This window comes from Opisthorchis viverrini, assembly GCF_000715545.1.
Source record: "Opisthorchis viverrini unplaced genomic scaffold opera_v5_336, whole genome shotgun sequence".
NCBI classification, from domain to species: Eukaryota; Metazoa; Platyhelminthes; class Trematoda; order Opisthorchiida; family Opisthorchiidae; genus Opisthorchis; species Opisthorchis viverrini.
The window spans coordinates 6,999-30,499 of NW_008751993.1; the positions used below are offsets into that span (position 1 = coordinate 6,999).

General features: G+C 41.2%; 1 protein-coding gene across 1 annotated transcript; it reads left to right on the top strand.

The window, feature by feature from the left end:
- Nucleotides 1-3,387: 3,387 nt before the first annotated feature.
- Nucleotides 3,388-20,632, top strand: T265_10113 (hypothetical protein; the record flags this gene model as incomplete). Its single annotated transcript, XM_009176388.1, has 12 exons — nucleotides 3,388-3,498; nucleotides 6,918-7,015; nucleotides 7,760-7,841; nucleotides 8,490-8,569; nucleotides 10,465-10,540; nucleotides 11,902-12,034; nucleotides 12,808-12,929; nucleotides 15,837-15,926; nucleotides 17,343-17,420; nucleotides 18,645-18,770; nucleotides 19,030-19,185; nucleotides 20,423-20,632. 12 exons carry the CDS (start codon nucleotides 3,421-3,423, stop codon nucleotides 20,522-20,524), a joined length of 1,221 nt encoding a protein of 406 aa, XP_009174652.1.
- Nucleotides 20,633-23,501: the final 2,869 nt, after the last annotated feature.

A 23,501-nucleotide genomic window follows, 5' to 3' on the forward strand; every position in this document is an offset into this window, starting at 1 on the left:
CATTTTCAGCCGGAGCTCGAAAACAAATGATGAGCTTTAACTTCGGAACCAATTGCATAGCATGAAAGATCCGCGAATGAATCTTCGTTGACAAAATTAAGGGGGGCATACATTTTAACGTGGAATACGCGCATCCCCCGTGAAACAACCACATTCTATCACGGCTAACCAGAATTAGAACACCGCCGAGTTTCGCAGCTCAAGACCGCGACATAAGATGCAATACTTGACCAAAGTCACAGGAAACACACTGTGGACCTCATTATCTGTGTGGGCTATATCCATCGTCGTCTTGTAGATACTAAAGCATGTTTTCGCGAAAACTCATTTGAACGTCGAACTCTTTTGTGTAAAATTTTAGAAATGGGCGTATTTTATTCTTAAAATTTCTTTTAAAAATAACTCAAATTGGATCACTGCACGATATGGCTGCTAAATGTTGTCTCTAGCATTCTTGTTGTTAGTATCTCTCCAGTTTGCCTGAAATAATGGTAAGAGACGGAGGCACCTGAGTATTATTGTGACCAGCTAGCACTCTAGTGCTTTCGGCAAATGCGTGTTTTGGCGACTCAAGTAGAACGGCAGGTTGCTAAAAAATCGGGGACTGCGCCGACTTGATGAGCACCAAGAAGGGCGAAACCGGTCGTGAGCGGCCAAAGAGTTTTAAGCAAACTTGTGAGATGCTCCTTTCATGAAAATGTACTGCTATATCTTAAATATCGTGCCAACGGAAACATGAGGAAGCCTGTGTTCAGCACATTCATTTGTAGAATATCATAAACAAGGGCTTGAGTTGAGTCTCTTGTGAAGACCAAATCGATTTGCAGATGAGTGTATTTCTCGTCTACATTTATTGTTTTGTGCAACCAAATTGCCCAGCTCAGCGAACAAGCCAACGTCCATTTATTGTTTTATCCAGTTTTCAAAAAAATATTTTTGTACCACAGCGAAGCATCAACGTTTACCAATGATGTCAAGCTGTTGCCGAACATTATGACGATGGTGATGTTGGTGATGATGTTTGGCCGTGTGGTGAATGTCAAACAAAAGTTAACGGTTGGATCATAAACAAGTCTAGTGGAAAGTTGCACCAGGGGGAAGGAAGAAACGCGCGATACCGTTCTACACAATGCGCACATGAGAAAAATATTAACAATTCTCCTGATTATGGACTTGTAATAATAGTTCACCTAGCAAACAAACCCCACATAACAAGGTTAAACTTCATTCCTGGTGAATTGCTTTTGTAAGTTCCAGTTAGCTTAGGAGCTCAGCATCACTCACTGGTTAAGGATCGAAATTGCTGACTTTGATTTGAATCCCGCCTCGGCATCTAGACTAATCCTAACCAGACTTGGGCGATCCGGCGTTTGCTCAGCCATTGTGTTTACTCCGGGCAATGTTGCGGCTGGGTTCGCGAACGTTGCTGCGGCTGATTCATTACTATTATTATTTAGTGTTAAATATGAACACTGCTATTTTATCACTTTGGATTTCCGTATATTATCTTCTGCTGTAGAGCTGTGAGGATTGGATGTGTGAACTTAAGTGAATACCACACCGCAAATTGACGCGTCCGCTTCTTACACGAAGTCATGAAAATAAACGCACATAGTTTCAAGAAACCTTGAAAATTCCCCAATGCAAGGGGCTACCATGTTCATGTGAGCATTCTAAATTCTAGAGTGTATTTTCATCAAAAGGAGAACTCATATTGAATTTTTCATATAATTCTTGCTTGAATGGCTTGTAAAATTTATCATAGCTTACTGATCAAAATGCGAATAAAAGAACCTTGGAACGCGCACACCCGATTTCGAAAATTGCAAATAAATATCACAAACCGCGTAGAATTATCGGAGCATCGTTCTAATGGCGTGAGAGACCATTCTATGCTTCTATTTTCAAGTCCTTTAATTATATTCAAATTACAACCATAGATAAAAGTAAATTCCTCGGATCAAAGATTCGCGTGAACTTCGGCTTCACTGACATACGTCAACCTAAAGCGTCATCAGACTATTAATATACGCAGTGAGTAAATACCCAGCTTTTGAGAAGATAAAACAACAAGACCAATTTACTTGCCAAAATTCAAGCTGACCTACTGCAAACAAAAAATCCGCCGTGTTATCAAAGTCACATGCAAATGTACGTATAAAGCCAGGTGTAAGATCCGGACGGTTGTGGATCTCACAGGACGATTGCGACGATTAGATTACACGCAGTTCGCAGCCAGTAGTCAATAAGAGCAGATAGACATGGGGAAGGAGATCGTATATTGAGGACTGGCAGTAACTAGTCCTACAGACAAACGAATTAGTAAGCATCATGAATGAAGCAAATGTACAATAAACAATGACGCAATCACCAGGAGTAGGTAGTAGTCACTCTCACAGCACGGATTTCTATAGGGGCAACAAAAATTAATTACCAAACGATGTAGAGACATACATATAGGGGCAGTCTGACAGTGTGAATTGGCCGTGACGCGCAGGAGTCAGTACGTTTGGAATGTGAGGGACTCTCTTCCGGTCGGCGTCGACGCAGCTGCTCGTGTCGCGTGACAGGTCAGATTGCGCGGTTTCGTCCGTTTAAATCAAAAAGTTCAGCAAAAGCTATCTGGCAGGCGTGATACGTGGGTAATACAAAAGGATCAGCCATTTCGGGCGTCAGGTCGGCATTAGTTGGTAGCGCGTTCGCTTGCCGTCCGGAGGATCCGGGTTCAACAACCGGTCGGCCCGCATTCTCATCGGAGGGGCCGCTCAAATTAGCTTCAGTCGAGACGAACTTGCAGGCAGTGACACCCGTGCAACGAAATATTGACAGCAGTTACTGAGAGATACGCAGACCTTGAACAGGAACGAAAAGGGGGGAACGAGCACCGAGAAAAACGTACGGTGTCATAATAAACCGGTGTAATTTATGTTACTCTTGTGTAGTCAGAAAACAGGGAAACGTACCCTTGTTCACCGTTGATTCACAGGGGAATCAACACCAGGTGCTACGTGGAACCGTTTCTAAGACTCAGTTAGCTGCTCTGTACTGTCTGGAGCGCATTTTTGCTCAATGAAAGGATCCGCGTTTGTCCTACGAACCTCTACAAATCACGAACGCGCACATATTGTTGAAAAAACTTGCCCAAAAGATCAGCCATTGAACAAGCTGATCAAATTTGCCGATGACGCCTTAGTTAGAGAAATCTTTGTACCTCGGACCTACTCTATTTGTGGTTGATAGCTTTTTCACACTATCGCCATGCATTTGTATGGCAAAGTTCGATTACGGTTGGGCGTACAGTATAAAATTCCAGGCGGATGAAGCTGCAGGTAAGCCAGGGTACGATGCGTCGTTGTTCGCCTCTCATCGCGTTCTTGTTCTGCATGCTTAAAGGCGACCGGTCTCCACAATTTCTCATCGATGTTTAACAACGAGCCGTCAAAGAACTGGGCAGTCCTTGTGGCTGGTTCCGACTCCTGGTTAAATTATCGACATCAAGTAAGTTTCACTGGGTTTTTCAATGGTTTGAATCACGGAATTTGTTTTCTAAAGCCTGAGTCTAAGTGGTTGTAAAGTGGAAATTTGTACTAAAGTTGTCCTAAACAGATGGGAATTTTCAGTGGAAAAGGTGGCGCATGGATGCTACAAAGAATGCACACACATTTAGTGGCCTGTGTTCATTTTCGACAATATGTCCTTGTCGTACATCGAAGATTCGCTTTGTGTAGGGTCGATTCTCCGGACCTATTAAACACAAATTTTACTGAGGTATATACTGCGCTTCACGTCATTCTGAAAACAACATCGTCACTCATAAGCGTTTTATGTTGCGTTATTTTGGGTGCAAGCATTGCCTGAGAGTAGAAAATATGACCTTTCAAAAATGCAGGAGAATTCCTTGGACTTTGATGGTTTTCAAGCAACCACTAATCATCTAATCTAGCCTTTTGCCTCATCATATTAGAGAAACGCTCCTAGACTGCGCAGTAACGTAGACTAGAGTGCCCTGATGAATAAACCAGGATTTAGTAATCTCAACACACACCACTGACTTAGCAAAGACATTGGATTGTAGGCCAGGCCTATACTACGGCTTGGCAATGTGAGAAACTAGTTGTGTAATACGTGGTGAGGTCAAGTAGTGTGTATTTGAAATAAACATCTGAAACGCGACATTAGCTAAAGTCCTCCGTCCGCTGGTGTTCTTTTTACATGGGTTTATGAGAATACGTTACACATATTGAGTGTGTCTGTATCCATTCCTAAGATTCGGTGAGCAATATGTTATTGCCACCAGTTTGGCTGCCTATTGTGGAAAAGAATGACAAAATCGAACGTGTTGTCATCGAATTCAAGGGATACCATGTTCGTAGAGCCCCTGTAGGCATGTTCTCGTTATGATAATCGACAAAATTTAAGACTGTGGTCTATACATTCCTTACCAGACTGGGATCCTGCTTCCCGCTCTTTGGCCTTGTCTTCGAATTCCATTGTGATACAAAGTAGAGTGGGTATAGAAAACGTTCTGATCACAATGGACGTCAGGCTAATTCCTCGGCTATAGCTACATTCTATTTGGGCTTCATCAAGTCAAATCAGTAGTTTTAGACAGTTTTTTCCGCCCGAAAAGACCAATAAAACAGATGAACCACAACAAAATATTTCCCCGCATGTTTAAATAGCCTGATTTAGGAAAGCAACTCCACTCACAGAGGTGCTCTTTTTTCTTGTCAGAATTCTGACTGTTCGTTGAGTGATATTGTACTCTCAATCTTATCCAAGCTTCGAAGAGATTGAAAGCATTGCTCGGGATGCAGATCGGAAGCATCAGTGTTAGATTCTTTTGAAGAGTAAGCGGAGAGAACAAATAGACATCCTGCTTAAGAGATATTCTCCAAGATGTTGTGAAGAAGTAACTTTTAACTCATTCAACGAGAAGCCATTCGCCTTGGTGGCCTAGAACATCACCAGCCCTAGCAGAACCAGTAACAGCGGCTTTCGCATCACCAGAGGCGCGCAAGTAGAAACCAGCGCAAACCAATGGAGAGATCAGTTCAGCAACTGTGTTGTGATCTCAAATCCTCACTTCGAAAAAAAAACAGAAAGTGAGTCCAGGAAACAAGCATGCTGTAGGGGTTGCTTTAGAGCGCAAGCAGTAAAGATTGACAGAAAAACTGAAGAACATTTTCTGAGCTCTAAAGCTGTGGCGACCGAGCTCGACGCGTATATTGCAGCGGACGCTACTAAGAGGCAAACGGACCCCTCAGTTATTAAGAAAGTGCCTACGTGGATGAAAGTGAGAATACCGAATATATAAAATTTAAGAAAGGATGGCTTCAGCAGTAGCATGTTTTTACTTGCTCGCCCTGCGGTAAACAGCACACAAGCAGTTGGGTTGATGACACCAATCCTGTCCGATGTTACATGCGATTATGTGCAAGCGTGCAATCTAAGCTGGTATTTCGGCTGTGATACTATATTTGTAAGGTGGATTGTCCTACACTGCAGTCTTCTGTTCGCAGACAATATGTAAGCAGTTACAAATTGTTGAACACCGTTTGATTTCCAGATTAACGGTGCACTATGCAGACAGCCAGAAGAATGAATCCAACCCAAATTATGGATCGATTCAACCTATTGACCAACCTGGTATGAGAGAATCTGTGTGTGTCACGGAGACACTCCCAAGTATAGCTCAACTGATCGCTGAGGTGCGCGAACCGTCGCACCATCACAATAAGCTTAACTCCAAATGTGCGAGACTGCAGGCCAGTAACGGGAAAACTTCTAGCAGTTTGCGGCAGTTTAGCACTTGCTGTCTTCCCTTAGGAGTTCGGTTCATCTTAAAGGGTCGTGGTTGAAACATCCTCCAAGGCCAAAGGTGTTTTCTGTGGTCATTAGGATGATCACTGTTCTAAGCTGAGCACACATTTGGTCAAGAAATAACCAACCTCCGTCAATTATTCAACGAGGCACCAAGGGCCAGACTATTGGAGAAAAACTCAAGAAAGAACAGCAAAAGTGGAGAGCTGTGTGCAGTTGAGGATGACTCAATAAGGAACCCTCCTCATCCTTCCCTAAATAAATCCGCCATAACGGTTTGTAGAAGTCCTTATGTTTGAAATATCGGTCGATTTTGATGAGGTTCGAGTATGTTGTGAAACCCCATGCCAAAGTTCAAGATGAAAAATTATCACTGTTTCATTCTTAAGATATAATCAAGTGGTGTGATGAAAAATATTGCTCCATATATTTCATGTGTGAACAGCTTTTTCTGGTGACGGAGATATTGACGACCGTGGAAAATATCCCGCCATTGATGTGCAACGCTTTCAAACATTTTTAACCATTCGCATCCGAAACGATCAGCAATGCAATTTCGGGATAAAATTTACCAATGAATATATACCATTTTAATACAAGTTTGACGCAGAAATTTATTATCTACAATGGCATATGAAAACATATTTTTGACGGGTTATCACGAAAATATTTTGTGAAGCCTGAAGTGCAAGCCACGAAGGATTGATGGTGGCCGAAGAAACTGATAAGCCCAGTGCATCGAAACATTATTTACAACAACTTTGAACGTACCACACTCATTATACATTAAGGACTCTCCGGATAAAATATAAAATCACGATTCAAAATCCCAAACAAAGTATTTCAACCCCGCAGCAGCCAAGTATCTGACCAGTTAGATGCCGTGCTCAAAGTCAAGTTATTAATTTTCTGAAAAACGCGTAAGTATGTTACATTCAAATTATTGGGCTTGGGATGATACATCCGAATGCTTTTGAAAGAACTGGTACTCAAACAAGTACGCATGATCCTAGACATTCCGACTGCCTGCTTTCGCCTCTGTACCTACTATGTCCGTTATCTCTAACTCACCTATCATTTATATTTCCCTTCAGGCGAACGTTTTTCACGCATATCACGTCTTGCGTGCAAACAAAATTCCAGCGGAGAATATAATTACCTTCGCCTACGACGATATTGCAAAAAATCCCAAGTAACTATCACGTGCAATGTTTCCCATTCGATAGTAATTAAACTGTAGAAATCGGTTGTCACTATTTGGCTTTAAATTGTCCCATTTTGAGCCGTTAATTTCATTTATAATAATCATGATTGTGGTAATTCTTCGCCGGTAATAGCAAATTTTTACTTCGTTTGGATTCTCAGTATTCTGATCAATAGCAAGTCTTCACTACCCTTCATTTTCAGTAGTCTGAAACTAATGACATCGAAATCAATATATCGTTTGAATGCAAAAGCTGGCCGATGATTTGGATCAAGTACTAACCGGACGACCTAGAAGTCTCAACATTTTGCAGTACAGCCGGTTGCTGGAACCAGTGGAGCAAAACATCTACTGCCGTGGAAAATTGGTTTGTGCTTCTAGTTTGTAATAGTCGTAAGACGTTCACTGCTCAATCGAAATACATTCGAGGGCACTGGGTGAGGATATGATCATATGATATTTTGCTAGTGGTGTTTGGCTGTATATTTACATAAAAGTTATTTCTTTCACGCAACATTTATGATGTTCTATGTTTTCTACATAAAGAGGATCTATAAATCAGGTAAAACTAAATCTAGCGTGTGCCCCATAGTGCACTTATCGGCGTGTAAATTAATTCAAGTACAGGACCGGAAACCAAACTCACACGCTTTTTTGTCATGTCTTTCCATTCGAACTGCATGTCATTATTTGTGAAAAGTTCACTGCTCCTTCTCATCTCTTTTACCTCAGAAATCCGTTTCCAGGCCAAGTTTTCAATGACTACGAGCACGAAGATGTTTACAAGGGTGTGGTAATTGACTACCGTGGAAAAGTATGCCCATGCTCAGCAAATAAATGAATTTGTTTACTGTGTAACACAAGGAACAAGTAACATGACACTGCATACAAAAACACAATAGCAACCTTAGGTCAGACTAACCAGACTTACTATAATAGAGAACGCTAAATTTACTTGAACGAACACTAATCATAAGGTGATAGTGAACTCTCAAGCAGCCCACGACGGAATGTGGAATTCTGGGTGCGTTCGGTTAAGTGAGACCAGTGTAATAACGGTATTTTCAAAGCTACTTTTTTGCTCTGAACTTTTTGTCAAATGCACTGCCAGTAGTGCAGCGTCGTTCAGGAAGCATATACGTCGACTATCGTCTGGAAATTGTGGTACCTCCCTGATTCGCCATTAGCAAACAGCATTTGATGGACACTGAATCATGATTGGTTATTTGTTTCAATCATAGATCGTCTTTGCAACCTGCCTGATTCAACTGCCATGCTCGGCCAACTCACCAACAATCAGTTGTTATGTTTTCATCATTCAGCGACTGTCGTGAAAGTAATCTGAGTGAAAGTAGACAGTAGGGCGCAGATTTCTCTTAATTTGCTGGACTGTAAATCCGTGGATACTGCCGTTAAAATAAGTGTGGGGAAATAAGTGAATATTTGTTTTAATCTCTTTCAGGACGTCAAACCTGATATTTTCAGGAAGGTACTGGAAGGCGATGAGAAACTTGAAAAGGAAGGGAAGAAGGTGTTGAAAAGGTGATTTTGCGCGGAAGTAGACATTGTTGAAGCATTTGTTGATCGCAGCCAGAATTCCAGTGATTAAGGTTAGCGTTTTCGTATTTGCGAAACGCGTGTTTAGAAATCTCGTAAGTCATATGCTATCTAACATCTTTAAGCAAAGCTCCCAGAAGGTAGTCAAAACTCCAAGAGAAACCCTGTTTATCAATTCGAGACTATGGATTGTTATTAAATCATAGATATCAATCACTATGGTTAACAGGTTTCGAAAATATTCAGGTAGGCTCAGTTGTGAATAATCAAATATCTGTCCCGTCTTTTACACCTTGGGTTCGGTCGACCTTGGTTTGTTCAAGTCCAGTAAGCGTTTTTTGATCATTGTCATCCCAAACATAAAAAACAATGGTGGAAATCCAAGTTCATTTACAGTCCTATCAATTGGCTGAATAGCAGTCCCTCAATATCCTATCGCAATTCACCGGCAATACTCTCAGCTTTTATATGTAGATTGGTAGCGTCACAGTTTATCTTTTAAGAATCTTTCCACGGATAATTGACTCGGATATGACGAGAGGTGATGCGTTGCCTTACAGATTCAAGTCAGAATATCAAGAAAACATTTATTCACTTGTGCATCATAAATCTCTCATCCTGTCAGTTGTTCATTTTATGGATTCGGAATTACCGCACAATAGTGATCGCCCGCTTTTTGTGCGTGTTAACCGATTCGTAGTTTGTTGAGATAGGGAAATGAAGATAATCTTTATAATAAGTAATCAAGGGTGATAAATTCCCTTGCAAAATGAAAACAATGTTATAAACGGAAAGAGCTTCCACTCAAACACACTATACCAAATCTGAAAAATCCAATCAAAATGAACTTCCAATCCTAAATTTCGGCTTGATATCCAATCAAATGTGGGGAAGGAGATCGTGGCACAAGAGAAAATGGGTAACAGATCAATCATACCATGAACAAATTGTCCCCAAACAGAAAATACTCGAGTTCTTGGAATGCAGAATTTATGCAACAACTACATTTTCGGGCAGAATATGTCGTTGGGAATATTCTGTGGATTCAGCGGAAAGATGAGCACTCTCTTGGTCAATACATAGTATCAGACAGGTATGAAACTACCGACCGGTTCATTCACCCATGATGTCACTTCATTTGGCGAGGGATCATTTGGTAACTGACCAGAAGGATCAGAAAACAGATGAGCATTCACTTGTTTAACGACCAACAAGCGGAACGTATGGCTTCGTGAATGTCCGTGTTCGAAATACAGGTTTGTCTCACCTCGATGATAATATGGTTCCTCAGTGGTGAATACACCGTGGGGATATTTTTATAAACCGGTTTCATTATGCTGCTGAGAGCGTGATTTGGAATGGCTGAGTATCACCATTCCAATTTCAAGATGATAAAACTAGCCAAAGTGGATAACTGCCTTCAATCACGTTCGTATAATAAAAGCCAAGTGAGCTACTATATCACGTGATACAACAGCAAACAAACAGGCGTTCCAAAAATCAATTTTCTATTCCCATATTCCATGTAAATAGCACAGTATTGCAAGTTACGGTATTTGCCGATTATATCCAGTAGCGTGTTGCAAACATTCGTGTTAAGTGCTCAGCGTGCTCAACGTGTTAAGTGCTCAGCCGTACAGGAATTACTCAAAGTTAAACATATTTTGTCATGGACAGAAATGAACAGTGGAACTTTTTATACCATTCTGATTTCCTTAATGACAGGCCGTTTACGTTACAACCAGGCTTCTGCAACTTGTAACAAATCCATATTTTTCGGGAATATTACAATCGAATTTCCGTTCCCGGGCCTAACTGTTTTGATTTTCTATGCGCGAGGGCACCACCTTAACTATCTTAACCTTCCCATTCACTTGCAGCGGTCCTGATGACAACGTTTTCATTTATTTCACTGGCCATGGTACGCGTTACTATATCAACTTCCCCGAAGAAGATGTAAGTTTTGATAATTCTGGTAACCACACACACAGCTTTTCAAAAGCAGACTTAATTGTAAACGGATTGAAATGCAACAATCCCACCCGTGGTTCTTTATAAAAGAGAGCATACTGTTACACCTGGACTACACATCCACCAAATGATGGAAAAATGCAACGACGTTCGGGCGTCTTTTCCCGTCAAGTTTGGCAGGCCTCGCCAAGGTGCTGTATTGGTAACATTATATAGATTTCACTTTAATAAGTTCAAGCTCGCCCCACTCACATGATTTCGCGGTTGATCCATTTAAGCTGTTGAGGACAAACAAAGTAGCTGGTCGTATAAGGTCACTCATGACGCGTAGATGATACGAAGGTAAGATGCTCTTATTACTTCTCGAGAAACAGCGCTAATATTTGGTAGTACAAATAGGTCCCCGTATACTATGTATGAGAAATCAGTTTTTGATAAGAAAACCGAAAATCAATGTAAACTTGCTGCATTATTATTAGGAATCATCAGCGGGGCACTTTGTAATTGCACAATTTAACCTTTGGGCAAGGGGCGATCAACAAACAACCTGATTTGTCCGCAGTTAGTCGGGATATTGCGTCGCTCATCCATCAGTCAAGGGGAACACATCACTAGTGACTTACTCCAGGAGTGACATCTCATATAGGAAATCCATTCACTATGTGGATTATTGTTTCCTCGCTACTAATTACAGTGTATTAGTAGTGAGATTACATTTGGGATTTTTCAATTCAATGGAAATCACACCAAATTTGCTTAAAACATGATTAAATCCAGGATTCCCTCCACAGATTGTCTTGACTTACTAGAGGGCATGCAGTCCACGGCTAGGCACTACAAGTATATGCTGTAATTCGTTGTATTAAGGCAACACTGACACTAATACGGACACTTTGTACAGAGCGTATTCATGATCGTTGTAGTCACTCTTAATGTGCAACCAAACATATTCAAGTCCACCACGGTGAATGAGATGAGAAAATGGTTAAAACCGGCCGTGAAGTTGACACCTGGAATGCTATGAAATTCACTCGTTCAAACCGGCAACCCATTATTATTCTGAATTTGTGACTGCATGCTCCTTGTTCCTTGCGTGCTCTTTCAAAATATTTTTTCTGCACGACCCCAGGATAGCTGACTAACATCTTAGAGGACATGATGGCAGTGATATTCCAAGAAAACAAGGACAACAAACAGGGTAATGGGCTCTCAGTTAATCGAGATTAAATAGGACGCCTTCAAATGTAGTCCTTCTACCGACCCTGGTGGAAGGTATTTCCAAAAACGCAAAACTCGTTCAGGTATAATCTTTCGATCTCACGCAAACTTTTTTTGACTTGCTACAGCTTCATGCGGTGAAATTGAATGATATCCTGGGCAACATGTATTTAAACAAAAGGTACAACAAATTGGTGTTTTACATGGATGCTTGCTACTCTGGTTCTCTGTTTCGCGATCTTCTTCCCGCAGATGTAGGAAGTAAGTGACGTATTTTTTGGCAGGCTCTCGTAGAGATCCTTTTAACTAACATTCAGAATTTTCGTCACATATGGCTGAAACAACCCACTGCACAACACAAAAATCGAAAAAATCGAATTTCTAATCATGATTTAAGCTTGTTCTCCTGCGATCTTGGAATTGAGGTAGCCCCTGTCCATCTGCAAGAAGCTTCTACCCGGATAGTGAACAAAATCCAACCTTCAACGATTAATGTCACTTTTGCTGCTGAACTAGCTTCCGCTGGTTAGAAGTGGTCTCTGTGATATCGGTGCATCACCTGTGACATTTCGGTTTCCATTGCAACAATCACCAATTCCACGTAAATAGCGTACTTCTAAATAATGAATCGATCGTGAATCTTTTATAAAAATTACACTTCCATCGATCAAACAACAGGTATGATGCCAACGACGTGACTACATTTGAGAGGTTCTCGTACGTGATCTCTTCTGGTGGGAGTTTTGTCAGTGTATATCTACGTAATAGTGTAATTTGAGGAAATTTCTAGGGCTGCACCTTTCTGACTGACCCCAAGCAGCATGAAAACCATGGCATTCAAGCAGCATGAAAACCATGGTATTCAGTCGAAGATTTTTTAGCGATCTTCTGATCTGATAATGTTTTTCGAATTCTCGGAGCTTCACGAATTTTGTGAGTCACAGTATCAGTTAGTCGATGATATAACTTATTATTTCAAGCTTTTGTTTACAGTGATCCATTTGTTCTCTTGTTTCAACCCTCCAAAATTGCAGTCTACGCGACAACATCTGCCAACGAAAATGAAGAAAGCCTCTCTGTTTTTTGTAATGACAAGCGAATCGGTGTTTGTCTAGCGACCGAGTACTCGTATGCTTGGATTACGGATTCGGAATACGTGAGTTTTATCACAACTGTTGCAGTACTGTGGTAGGTAACGGGCGACGGTAGTCCATTTGATTGGGCGATGGTAGTCCATTTGATTATCTCAACCATACATTGTTTGTTTCTAAAGAGTTAGCCATATTGCCCCAGTAAGTGTTAATCCTTGGGTGACAGTGGAGGCTTGTGTCTTTGAAGAGCGCCCGATTCCCACTGTCGCAGTTACAGTCGCTGCAAAGAGTGCCTCTGTGTCGACGTTGGTCAAGTTATTGTTGTTGTCATTTATGATTCCGATCGCCTAAGTGAGTGTCTTGGGCTGTAGTCGCATTGAAATGATTGTGGTGTGCCATAAATTTGATGGCTTTCTTTTGAATCGGGCTTCAAATAGACTTTTAATGCACGCAGGGGAGCGTTAACGTTGTACATGGTTGCAGAAAATAATGATGATGATGGTGATGATTATGATGGCAATGAGGATGACGATTATAGTGATGATGATGATTGCCCTAGAGCATCAAATTCTCAACGTGTGTATAGTATCGTTTACTGGCACAGCGAGGTTCTCTGTGATTCATCAGTAGTATGCCTAAATAAATATTTCGGTTGTCTCACTTCTAGCGATGCTTTTATTAGCCGAAAACACTTATGCTAAAGAGTATGCTGATGCTCGTGATGATGATGATGATGATGATGATGATGATGATGATGCACTTCCCGAACGCTTTCTTTTCTTCTCTGGGTTGCAGTGAACCGGGAGTTATATGAAATTATTCCACGCAACTATACATTGACCAATGATTTCGACAATCCGACAGACAATGTAATCGCCAAAACGTAGAGAAAGGAGTCAATTCCACCTCCTTGGCCTATCCACGCTACTGGAATTTTTGCGTATCTAGTAGAGTCTGATATATTATTTGCTGACTTTATACCTGTATCATAAATCTCTACTTTCAAACAGGATATCACGTCTATCCCTTCTATCGAACAGCAGCCCCATCTTAAATATCTGGCTCAAAGTGTCCACTAAACTAGACGCCTTTCATTATACCTTCAGTTACCCATTAAGCGTGAATATATCTTGCACCCGAAAGTGTAAAATTACATCTTATTTTATTTGATGCATAAAGTTCGCACTATTTTCTTTTATTTGAAGACATTGTCCAAACAGGACTACACAATCTCTGATAAAATTTCAACAGGACTGTTCAACCAAAGTTATACTAAGACTTCACAATGAGACATACCCCATAGATTTGTTTGTTTTATTAATTTCTTGGGGTAGGGTTTGTTAGCTGTCCATTCAAGCAGTCTCTTGCGATGGTTTGAGTGGTCAGCCATACGAGTAAACATTTAGTTTCACAAAAGATACTTTCATTGATAATCATTAATCGACCGTTAAACATTTAGCTGAAACCGTTGTGTTGTAATAAAAGCATGCTTCGATATCTTAGATCCACGGATAATTGTCCACCAAAGTCAGGTGTAGGGCTTCGGAAACGGGCGACTTATTAGGACCTCAGTTTAAGTTCGGGTGTGCACCTGCCTGCACCTGCTCGTCACCGGATCCGGGAAAAAAGTCATCCCTGCAACCGAGCTAGTTTGACAGAGCCCACACAGCCCACACTTTGATCCCTTGATGACTGACTGACCATCCTGAAGCCTCTCCCGCCGCAGCGAACAAACGTTACAAGCAAAAGACTAGGATGGTACGCAAGAAGCATATGCACCTGACTGGTAAACCGATGATTGAACAGCTCCACTTTTTGGACGCATAGTTTAGGGGCATCAGATGAAGGACTATACAGTGGGAGTTGAACAGAGTCTCCAGCGGCATGAAACAAGTCTCTCACGGTTTCAGCATACTATAGTCTGATGTTTTGTACTACCCCTTTTCAAAGCAGTGGAGGGAGCAGACATTTTTACAGTCGAACTCTGGTCCCTATTCCCAAATAGGTGTGCTATTTGCTCTTACACGCAAGGGACACTTTATTTGAAAGGACCCATATGGCTGTTACAGTGAATAACTAAACAGAGTGGATTATATAGTGTATACACAGTTCTGACAAATACCATACCATTTGACCCTCAGGTTGAAAAGTACTCTTTCAGTGGTTTTACCAGGAAGAAAACCACTGTGCAAAGCAAGACAAACAAACTTGGAAGGCCAACAAAAAGAAACAAACTTTCAGCTCGTTTTCTTCGGACCGGAACAGCCGAGCTGTTCGGATGTACGAGACACAGCTCCAGCTATAAGGATTATTGAGACAAACCCATGGCTTTCTACTTTGTAAACATCAACAGTGAGGCGCACTCCTTTAGGTTTCGTCAAATATGATTCGCTAAAGAGTATGCTGATGCTCGTGATGATGATGATGATGATGATGATGATGATGATGATGATGCACTTCCCGAACGCTTTCTTCTCAACAAGTCCGTCGAAATGATGTACAAAACACAGCGTGCGGCATATTTGGGTGTATTCCTTTGTCATGTTATCGCCATTTGAGTCTTTATACATTCTCGCGTACGCTGCCTAATAACGAATGAGTCGCCGTTGCATATTGTCCTAGCATACGATAGATCCTTTCAAGAAATTCATCCAGCATTGCAAGCAAATTTGGCTGAGTCATGTGTTGTGCATGTCCAATTACTGCCCGCCGAGCGGAGTGTTGTAATCCATGCCCACTCCGGATTGCCAAAAACCAATAGGTAATCAGAATTTGACATGGTAGAAGGAAATTAAGAATTCTATGGAAATGTTGAGTTATATGTGTATGGTGTGCTGGAACAGTGGAGTTTTCACTGGTGTATCAGTAGTATGTGTCGTTCCTTAACTCGGTTGTCTTAACTCTAGTGCTTTCACTACATTGGATCAATTTCACGTAACCTCCCTTTGTCATTATTACTCACCCACGAGCAGAATGACTTGAAAAAGCGTACACTGGATCAACAGTACGAGGAGGTAAAAAAGAGAACGAAAGATAGCCATGTGATGAAGTACGGTGAGACGGTGAGTCATAAACTGTCACGGAGAGATTCAGTTGCGTCACTTTTGGAAAACCAGCGTTATGTAAATGAGTGTATTCGTCGAGATGAGAGTTGCATTTCGTTACCTTAGAAATGTAACGGTAATGTCAAATATGGTTGGTTAGGTACCTCATGTACCATAGAAGACGTTCTCCAAGTCAGCCAGTCCAGTTATCCAGATATGCAATCCTGGCTATTGTCCATTTTCGGATAACAGAGTAATCGCGTTGGATACATTGTGCTCTGTACCCATCTGGTATGGTACAAAAAGAACCCAAATCTACATAAATAATCCACGAGTAACTCAGGGCAAGAATAGATTGACACGACGACTAAACTTTCATCTGAGAACTGACCACTCGAGGAGCCAGTGAATTTGTAGCCACGTGATATGGTCTTCCGTCGTTGAACGATTAGTGCTGTGACGCTGGGTGCTGTCTAATGAAAGGCCAATCGCACTGCTGATCAATCCCTTGTGCTATTCAACCATTGGCCGGAAGGTCACCGGTTCGTCATTCCCTGTTGCAGTCGGATGTGCACTGCTTCTGACTCCCAATAAAAAACGGACATCTATAGGAGCCTTCTCGCTTTCTCAGCACAGGTTGGCTTAACTGAAACGGTGAAATATTCAATCGAACGAGAAATTCTGCTTGGCGGTAAAAAGTGAAAGTGCACAATAACAAGGGTGCAATCGATCGATATAAGCACGTCACAATATCATTTTGGTGCCATTCAAGATTAAACTTTATGAAAATTGACGATGTCTTTAGCGCACTATCTAGCCGAGTTACACCATTCAGTCAGAAGTTCAAGCTCCATGGAAACTTTAGACCCACTTTGATGTTCACATCAGCGGTAAACTGCGTATTTGTACTTTCTGCCGAATAGTGTGTGTGGGTACAGGAATTCCTCCGATAAAAAAACAACGATGAAATCAGCTCGTGCATTTTATAATCCTATAATGTAAAAACGCATGATTTAACCATCACAATACTTTATGCGGATTTTAGTGGCTGTTGGGCAACAAAAAAAGCACGTTCACTGCTTCCCGAACTAGTGAGTTCTACCAAATGCACATTCAAAATGTACGCCGGCAAATCGAATAGTGCGCTTTGGTTGCATCCGCTGTTACTAGGCGGTGCATTTTTGAATTCCCTCAGTAACCTGAACAAGCAAACTTAGATGCACATCTTAGTGATTCGCTGAACATCAATGCTGTACACCAGTGTCTGAGAAAAATCATGAATTAATAGTGATTGATCAAACGGATCCTTCACCACGAGCACGTGGTAGCTATGTGTAGAACCACGGTTGCACTGTAGACTTCTTCTTTTTATGGAAAGAGAGGGTATCAGAGTTGATAATACACTGATAAGCATCTGTTAATTGTTCATTTCAGACGATGGGAAGACTCCCAGTTGGAAAGTTCCAAGGTCATTATGATCTACTATTGCACTGGAATGATGAGGCAATAGCAGTATGTGTTCAGCGCCATATTCAATATTTTGAATTGTCTATTGGAACAGTCATGAATTACGCCATTATATGTTTAGAGAACCAAATGATTACTACACCGACCAATGCCAGCCTTCGGCTATCGGTGATGCCACCACTTTCTCGACAGTGAGAACAAGGGAGATTAGTGCACAGATCTGAACGCTGAATCACCCGCTCTGTCAGATACCTATTAGCTTCTCTGCTAGAATGACTTATACATACATACATACGCACATACATTTAAACATGCATACATACATACATACATACATACATACATACATACATACATACATACATACATACATACATACATACATACATACATACATACATACATACATACATACATACATACATACATACATACATACATACATACATACATACATACATACATACATACATACATACATACATACATACATACATACATACATACATACATACATACATACATACATACATACATACATACATACATACATACATACATACATACATACATACATACATACATACATACATACATACATACATACATACATACATACATACATACATACATACATACATACATACATACATACATACATACATACATACATACATACATACATACATACATACATACATACATACATACATACATACATACATACATACATACATACATACATACATACATACATACATACATACATACATACATACATACATACATACATACATACATACATACATACATACATACATACATACATACATACATACATACATACATACATACATACATACATACATACATACATACATACATACATACATACATACATACATACATACATACATACATACATACATACATACATACATACATACATACATACATACATACATACATACATACATACATACATACATACATACATACATACATACATACATACATACATACATACATACATACATACATACATACATACATACATACATACATACATACATACATACATACATACATACATACATACATACATACATACATACATACATACATACATACATACATACATACATACATACATACATACATACATACATACACTTCAATACTGAATGGTCTAGGAAGACAATTCCCCAGTCAGCATTGAGAGAGCTCCTGGTAACGGTATGTGTTTTTCAATTGTTTTCTTCGTTCTAGCCGAAGGTTGTAGACAGAAAACCCTCTTCTCGGGTGCATTTGTTATCAAGGTCTCGACGCCTGATGGAGGCCACGACCGCGGAAGTATACGAGACTTGTTATCGAAATCTTTACCGCGCACTTCAGGTTTGTATTTCCTTCTCTTACACAAATCATCCGAGAACAACATCCGGTTGCACGATAAAAAAATATCTTTATAAGGAAGAATTGATTTGTTTAGTGAAGATTACGTATGCTCGGTAGCAGGTGAACAGTAATCAGCCTAGTATTTTTGCGTCCGTTTTTTGAAGCCACCCGAAAATTAAATGTGGTCTGATTAGGACTGGCATATATATTTTATAGTCGATCAATAATACCCCGCAGCTATTCCTCTTGCATTTTTCAGCTTCGCCACATCGTCAGGGAAACGTTTCACGACATCGTCATGTATATGGCAACCCACCATAAGCCAACGGTAAAAAGCTTATCCAAGAGGGATGAGCTCATGTGTTTCAATAAAGTATTCGACCAATTCCAGAAACATTGCTTCACAATTCAGCAGGTGGGTTGACTTCGTGGTGCACACGAACCAGTGCGAAAAATGTGCGTCTACCTTATTTGCCAGTGCAGTCACCCTTGGGGTCACTTAAGACATGCGTCAGTCCATAGAACGCCTGATTAAACGTCCATCAAACGACAGTTACGACAGGAAATCTCAGGGCGAATCATAGAATTCGGAAGGTGATGTAGCATAATCGAAGTTACAAATAATACGAAGTGTAATGATCTACTATCACTTGCAGTGAACTCGTGATTATTCCAAGTGTCCGAAGCGTCCTTTTGTCTGTGAAAGTTATCATACGGGCGAATCATAAAACGCGGAATGTGATGTAATTTATTTAGAATATTAAACAACCGCAAGAGATCTGGAATAAGTTCTCCTATAACTCGGAATGAGCACGTCGATATATTAAGATCAACAGCAGCTAAATGAAGTTTACTGAAAACCGTTCATTTCATTTCAGTTCAGTTCAGTTCAGTTCAGTTCAGTTCAGTTCACTTCAGTTTAGTTTAGTTCAGTTCATTTCAGAACAGTTCATTCCATTCCAGTTCAGTTCAGTTCGGTTCAGCCCGACGAACACGCTCGGTTACTCGCCCTCGCATGAACGAGACTTAGCCAGCCTAAACCGACCATCAAGTCAGTGCGATTGATGTTTTCGTATGTGAATCCGGACAGTCGTGACGAATGGTCTGTTTGTTCAACAGTGTTAGGTAGTGTAATGAGGCACCTTTTGATCAGCATTTCTGGGGAAAGTTACTGGTATATTCAATCAACTCGAACAATTTGGAGGAACGACTGTTTGTTTCCTGGAGTTCACGCAGTTTTAATAATCTTCTACGCAGCTGAATACGATTGTGTGTTCTCTGCTAACAGAAAAGGAGTGTATTTCAGGACGCTTCCAAATGCCCAAAATTCACATATGCCCATGTTCATCAACTCCTCTCATGTATACGTTTGTGATTCCCCGCGCACAATTGGCTCGACCTTCAGTATGCTTCACAGACAATCATCCCCGTCATAATGGCCACATTTTCTCGAGAATACTGAATTCTGTTGGTGGACCCCATGATGAATCTTTTGTGGACATATTGTTGTTTGTACGGAAGCATTCGTAGGCATCGGTTCAAACCCGTTTTGGACATGTGTGATCCTCGGTCTTTCGTTTGCGTGGTGAGTATTTCGTGTGAATGCCTGGACTGATTTCCTACCTGAGATTCTGTTATCTCTCTGTCTTCAGGTCCCAGTGATACCTCAGCACACGGCAAATCTAATGGAGCTGTGCAAAGCCGGTTACGAGTCCGAAGCCATCATCGAGTCAGTCCGCAACGTGTGCTCCTAACGGATATGCACTAAGTTGTGTGATTTGGCAAAAACAAAATGAATTGCATCTGGTCCGTATCGTGTTATACCAGGCATACAAGACATGTGTTGTATTTTTCATCAAAAAAGAGCGGTCACGAAATCGGTCGTTATAAACTGAAGGAATTGAGGTAAAGGCCTACTTGTTCTGGGATCTGACGGACTCATCAAGACGCTTTCACAAATCTGACGCACTATTCGACGATATATTCAGAGGACGAATAATAATGAGCCGGTTAATCAACGCAGTTAGGACATTTATCGGGTCGTCTGTCGACTCATACACGCTACTCTTTATTTTCTTGTTCACTTTAACTGGACTAGCGACACATAATCAAACTTGGCCCCGTCGAATTTGAATAAGCTTTCATTCAGCCAGTCACAACCTCATTGGATGCTTAGATGATGTCGTCAGGACTGTGTCCGTTCGACTAACAATCACGCCGGTTATATATATCTTTCGGGTTTTGCAACTGCTTTCTTAAGACACTGAAAACCTGATAATGTACTGCTACACTGCTACTTCCAAGGCCCATGATAACTCTTCAATAGATCACTATCGCTCTCCCGTTCGAGGTCTCATTAAACAGGCGAAAAATCTGGTTTTCAATTGAAACAAGGTTGATGGGAAATTGCATACGAATAAATCAGAGACTGATCAACTCCACCAAGTGTATGCGGTGTGGCATTTGATTTACACGTTCCACAGATATCTTTCTTGGATCCAGCATACAGAATCATTGTGCACTGAACAGTCGTTCCACGGTTGACTGGACATGTCAACTCACAGACTGCAAAGGAGGTTTGTGGGAAATGTGGAGTCCATTATTCGAAACGTTCTACAGTGCACTGAGTGAAATGCTGTTCGGTAACATCCTATCCAGTGAAGGCTAACGACTGTATAACACCGGTACGAAATACGTCGTCACTCACAATTTGGTAAGTGGTGCTACTGGCTGCATGTCACTGGCGATATGTAACCCAAAGACAATATATTGTTTCCCGGTAACGTTTCTTGGTGTGACTCTATGTGATCAGCAGTCAGCAGTTTTTAACATAAGCATTTCCTTATACTGTAAGAAATTAGTTTCACTCGGACGATTCAATGGCACCTAACGATATACAAGCAAAACACCAGAGTCTGGGAGTCCAGCCAACACGCCGACTTAAGCGGCAATCTGATTGGTTCGATTACAGACAGAATTTACCCATCGTTTATGCCAGATTATCACCATCAACCGCTGTTGCCTTTCCAGTAGCTGGTGTCAGAGAGAACGTGCTGATAATGGTACGCACCAGCTTTATTCCAAAAAAGCGCCTGCGGGCGATTGCTGCACTTACTACGGCCCTGCGCTAGTTTAAGAGAAACTACCTGTGATTGATCCAGGCTGTCCAATGCGCGTTCGTCAACACCCATCTACCTCGATCGTCCTGAACGCTGATAACATTCGGTTGTGCTTCTATGCCGTGCTTGAACACTGATTGGCATTCGCTGAATTTATTCGGTGTTTGACGGGCCTAGAGCTTGCCGGGATTCGTATTCAGGTTTCGGTTGAAACTGGAATTCACGACTGATATACATATGCGCATTTGCACATTAACTTCATGTTACCGGGGGACTCAGCTGAACCTAGACATATCTCATGAGTATACTGGTCTTTTTCAACTGGATTGTGGGTTGAACCGCATTTTAAAATTCTGTCCAATGATGAATTGGTTCATCCTTCTTGGTGGGCGAATCACTCGTGATGTTGTTTGTGTCCCAAGGATTAAATACCTAAACAATACAGCACACGAGTATGGCCAGGAAACCGTATGCAGGAATATGAAATTTGGCGCAAGCGATATTCCGGGATAAGCGAAATGTGTTTTCGTAGACTGCAGGTTAACTAGCGTGAAAGGCGTACCTCGGTACTCAAAATAGGAGACAGATAGGAAAGTCGGTGTTGCGAGCCCGGCCCTGGAATTTCGAATGCTTCTGTCTAGCACTGGTCAGTATCTTAGTCCTCGTGCTCCTTTTGAGTGGTATGGTAATACAACTGAATGAGGACTTTTTATTCATTATTTTTGTTACACAGAAATTCATTGTCAAAAGGCAGAGACAATGTGAGGGTCTGGACTAAACATTGGGGAACGACTGCAGGGAACTTGCGGAGTCAATAGAGAGAATTGGGCGGCTTGTAGAGCAGTTCTCATTCCACCAAGCCATGTTAAATCAGCGTCTTAGCTCTGCACAAAAATCCATTAGGGCACCAAGAATACCGTTGTAGAGCATGAGAGATGGCCATTCATACGGCTGGTACTATGGCAAGTACAATGTGGGGTGACTGATCACATTGTTGAAGAAAATTTCTAAGGACCTTGCGGGCCCGGGACAGGAGTGCATTGTTAGCTTGGCAATCATAGCATCGTGCCAGAAAATGTCGTCAAAACATACACGACACCAGCGCGGCGCAAGATAGGTGGCCATACATATGTTATATACTCTGCTAATTGAGAAGATGTCAAAAACCGGAGCAAATTAGGCATGATTGGAGGAAATTCTGAAGGACGTTTACGGAACCAAATTAGTAGAATCTCATTCAGACCGAGAGGCGTTTAGCGAGAGTCGTGATAATAGTTGGCATTGTGTAGAAAACTGGGACGCGAGAACCGGTATAAATGGAATACAATGAAGTTTCATGCGGCGGTTGAGAGTACCCAACTGGTTCTTTGGTGTCTTTGTGTAAGTGTGTTCAATTGCTTCAGACGATTACATATTAAGCGATTACATATTAAGGTGTTCCGTTTTCATCTTGCCATCAGCAGTCTGGAAACAGTGACGTGTGAACATGTCTAGATGTTGATATGAAAGACAGTACTTTTGGGTCTGGCCGAAAATATGTATGTTTATCCCGTCAAACGAGCCAGTAGAATATCTTTTTGCCACCCTTCGTAAATATAATATATTTGCTTTC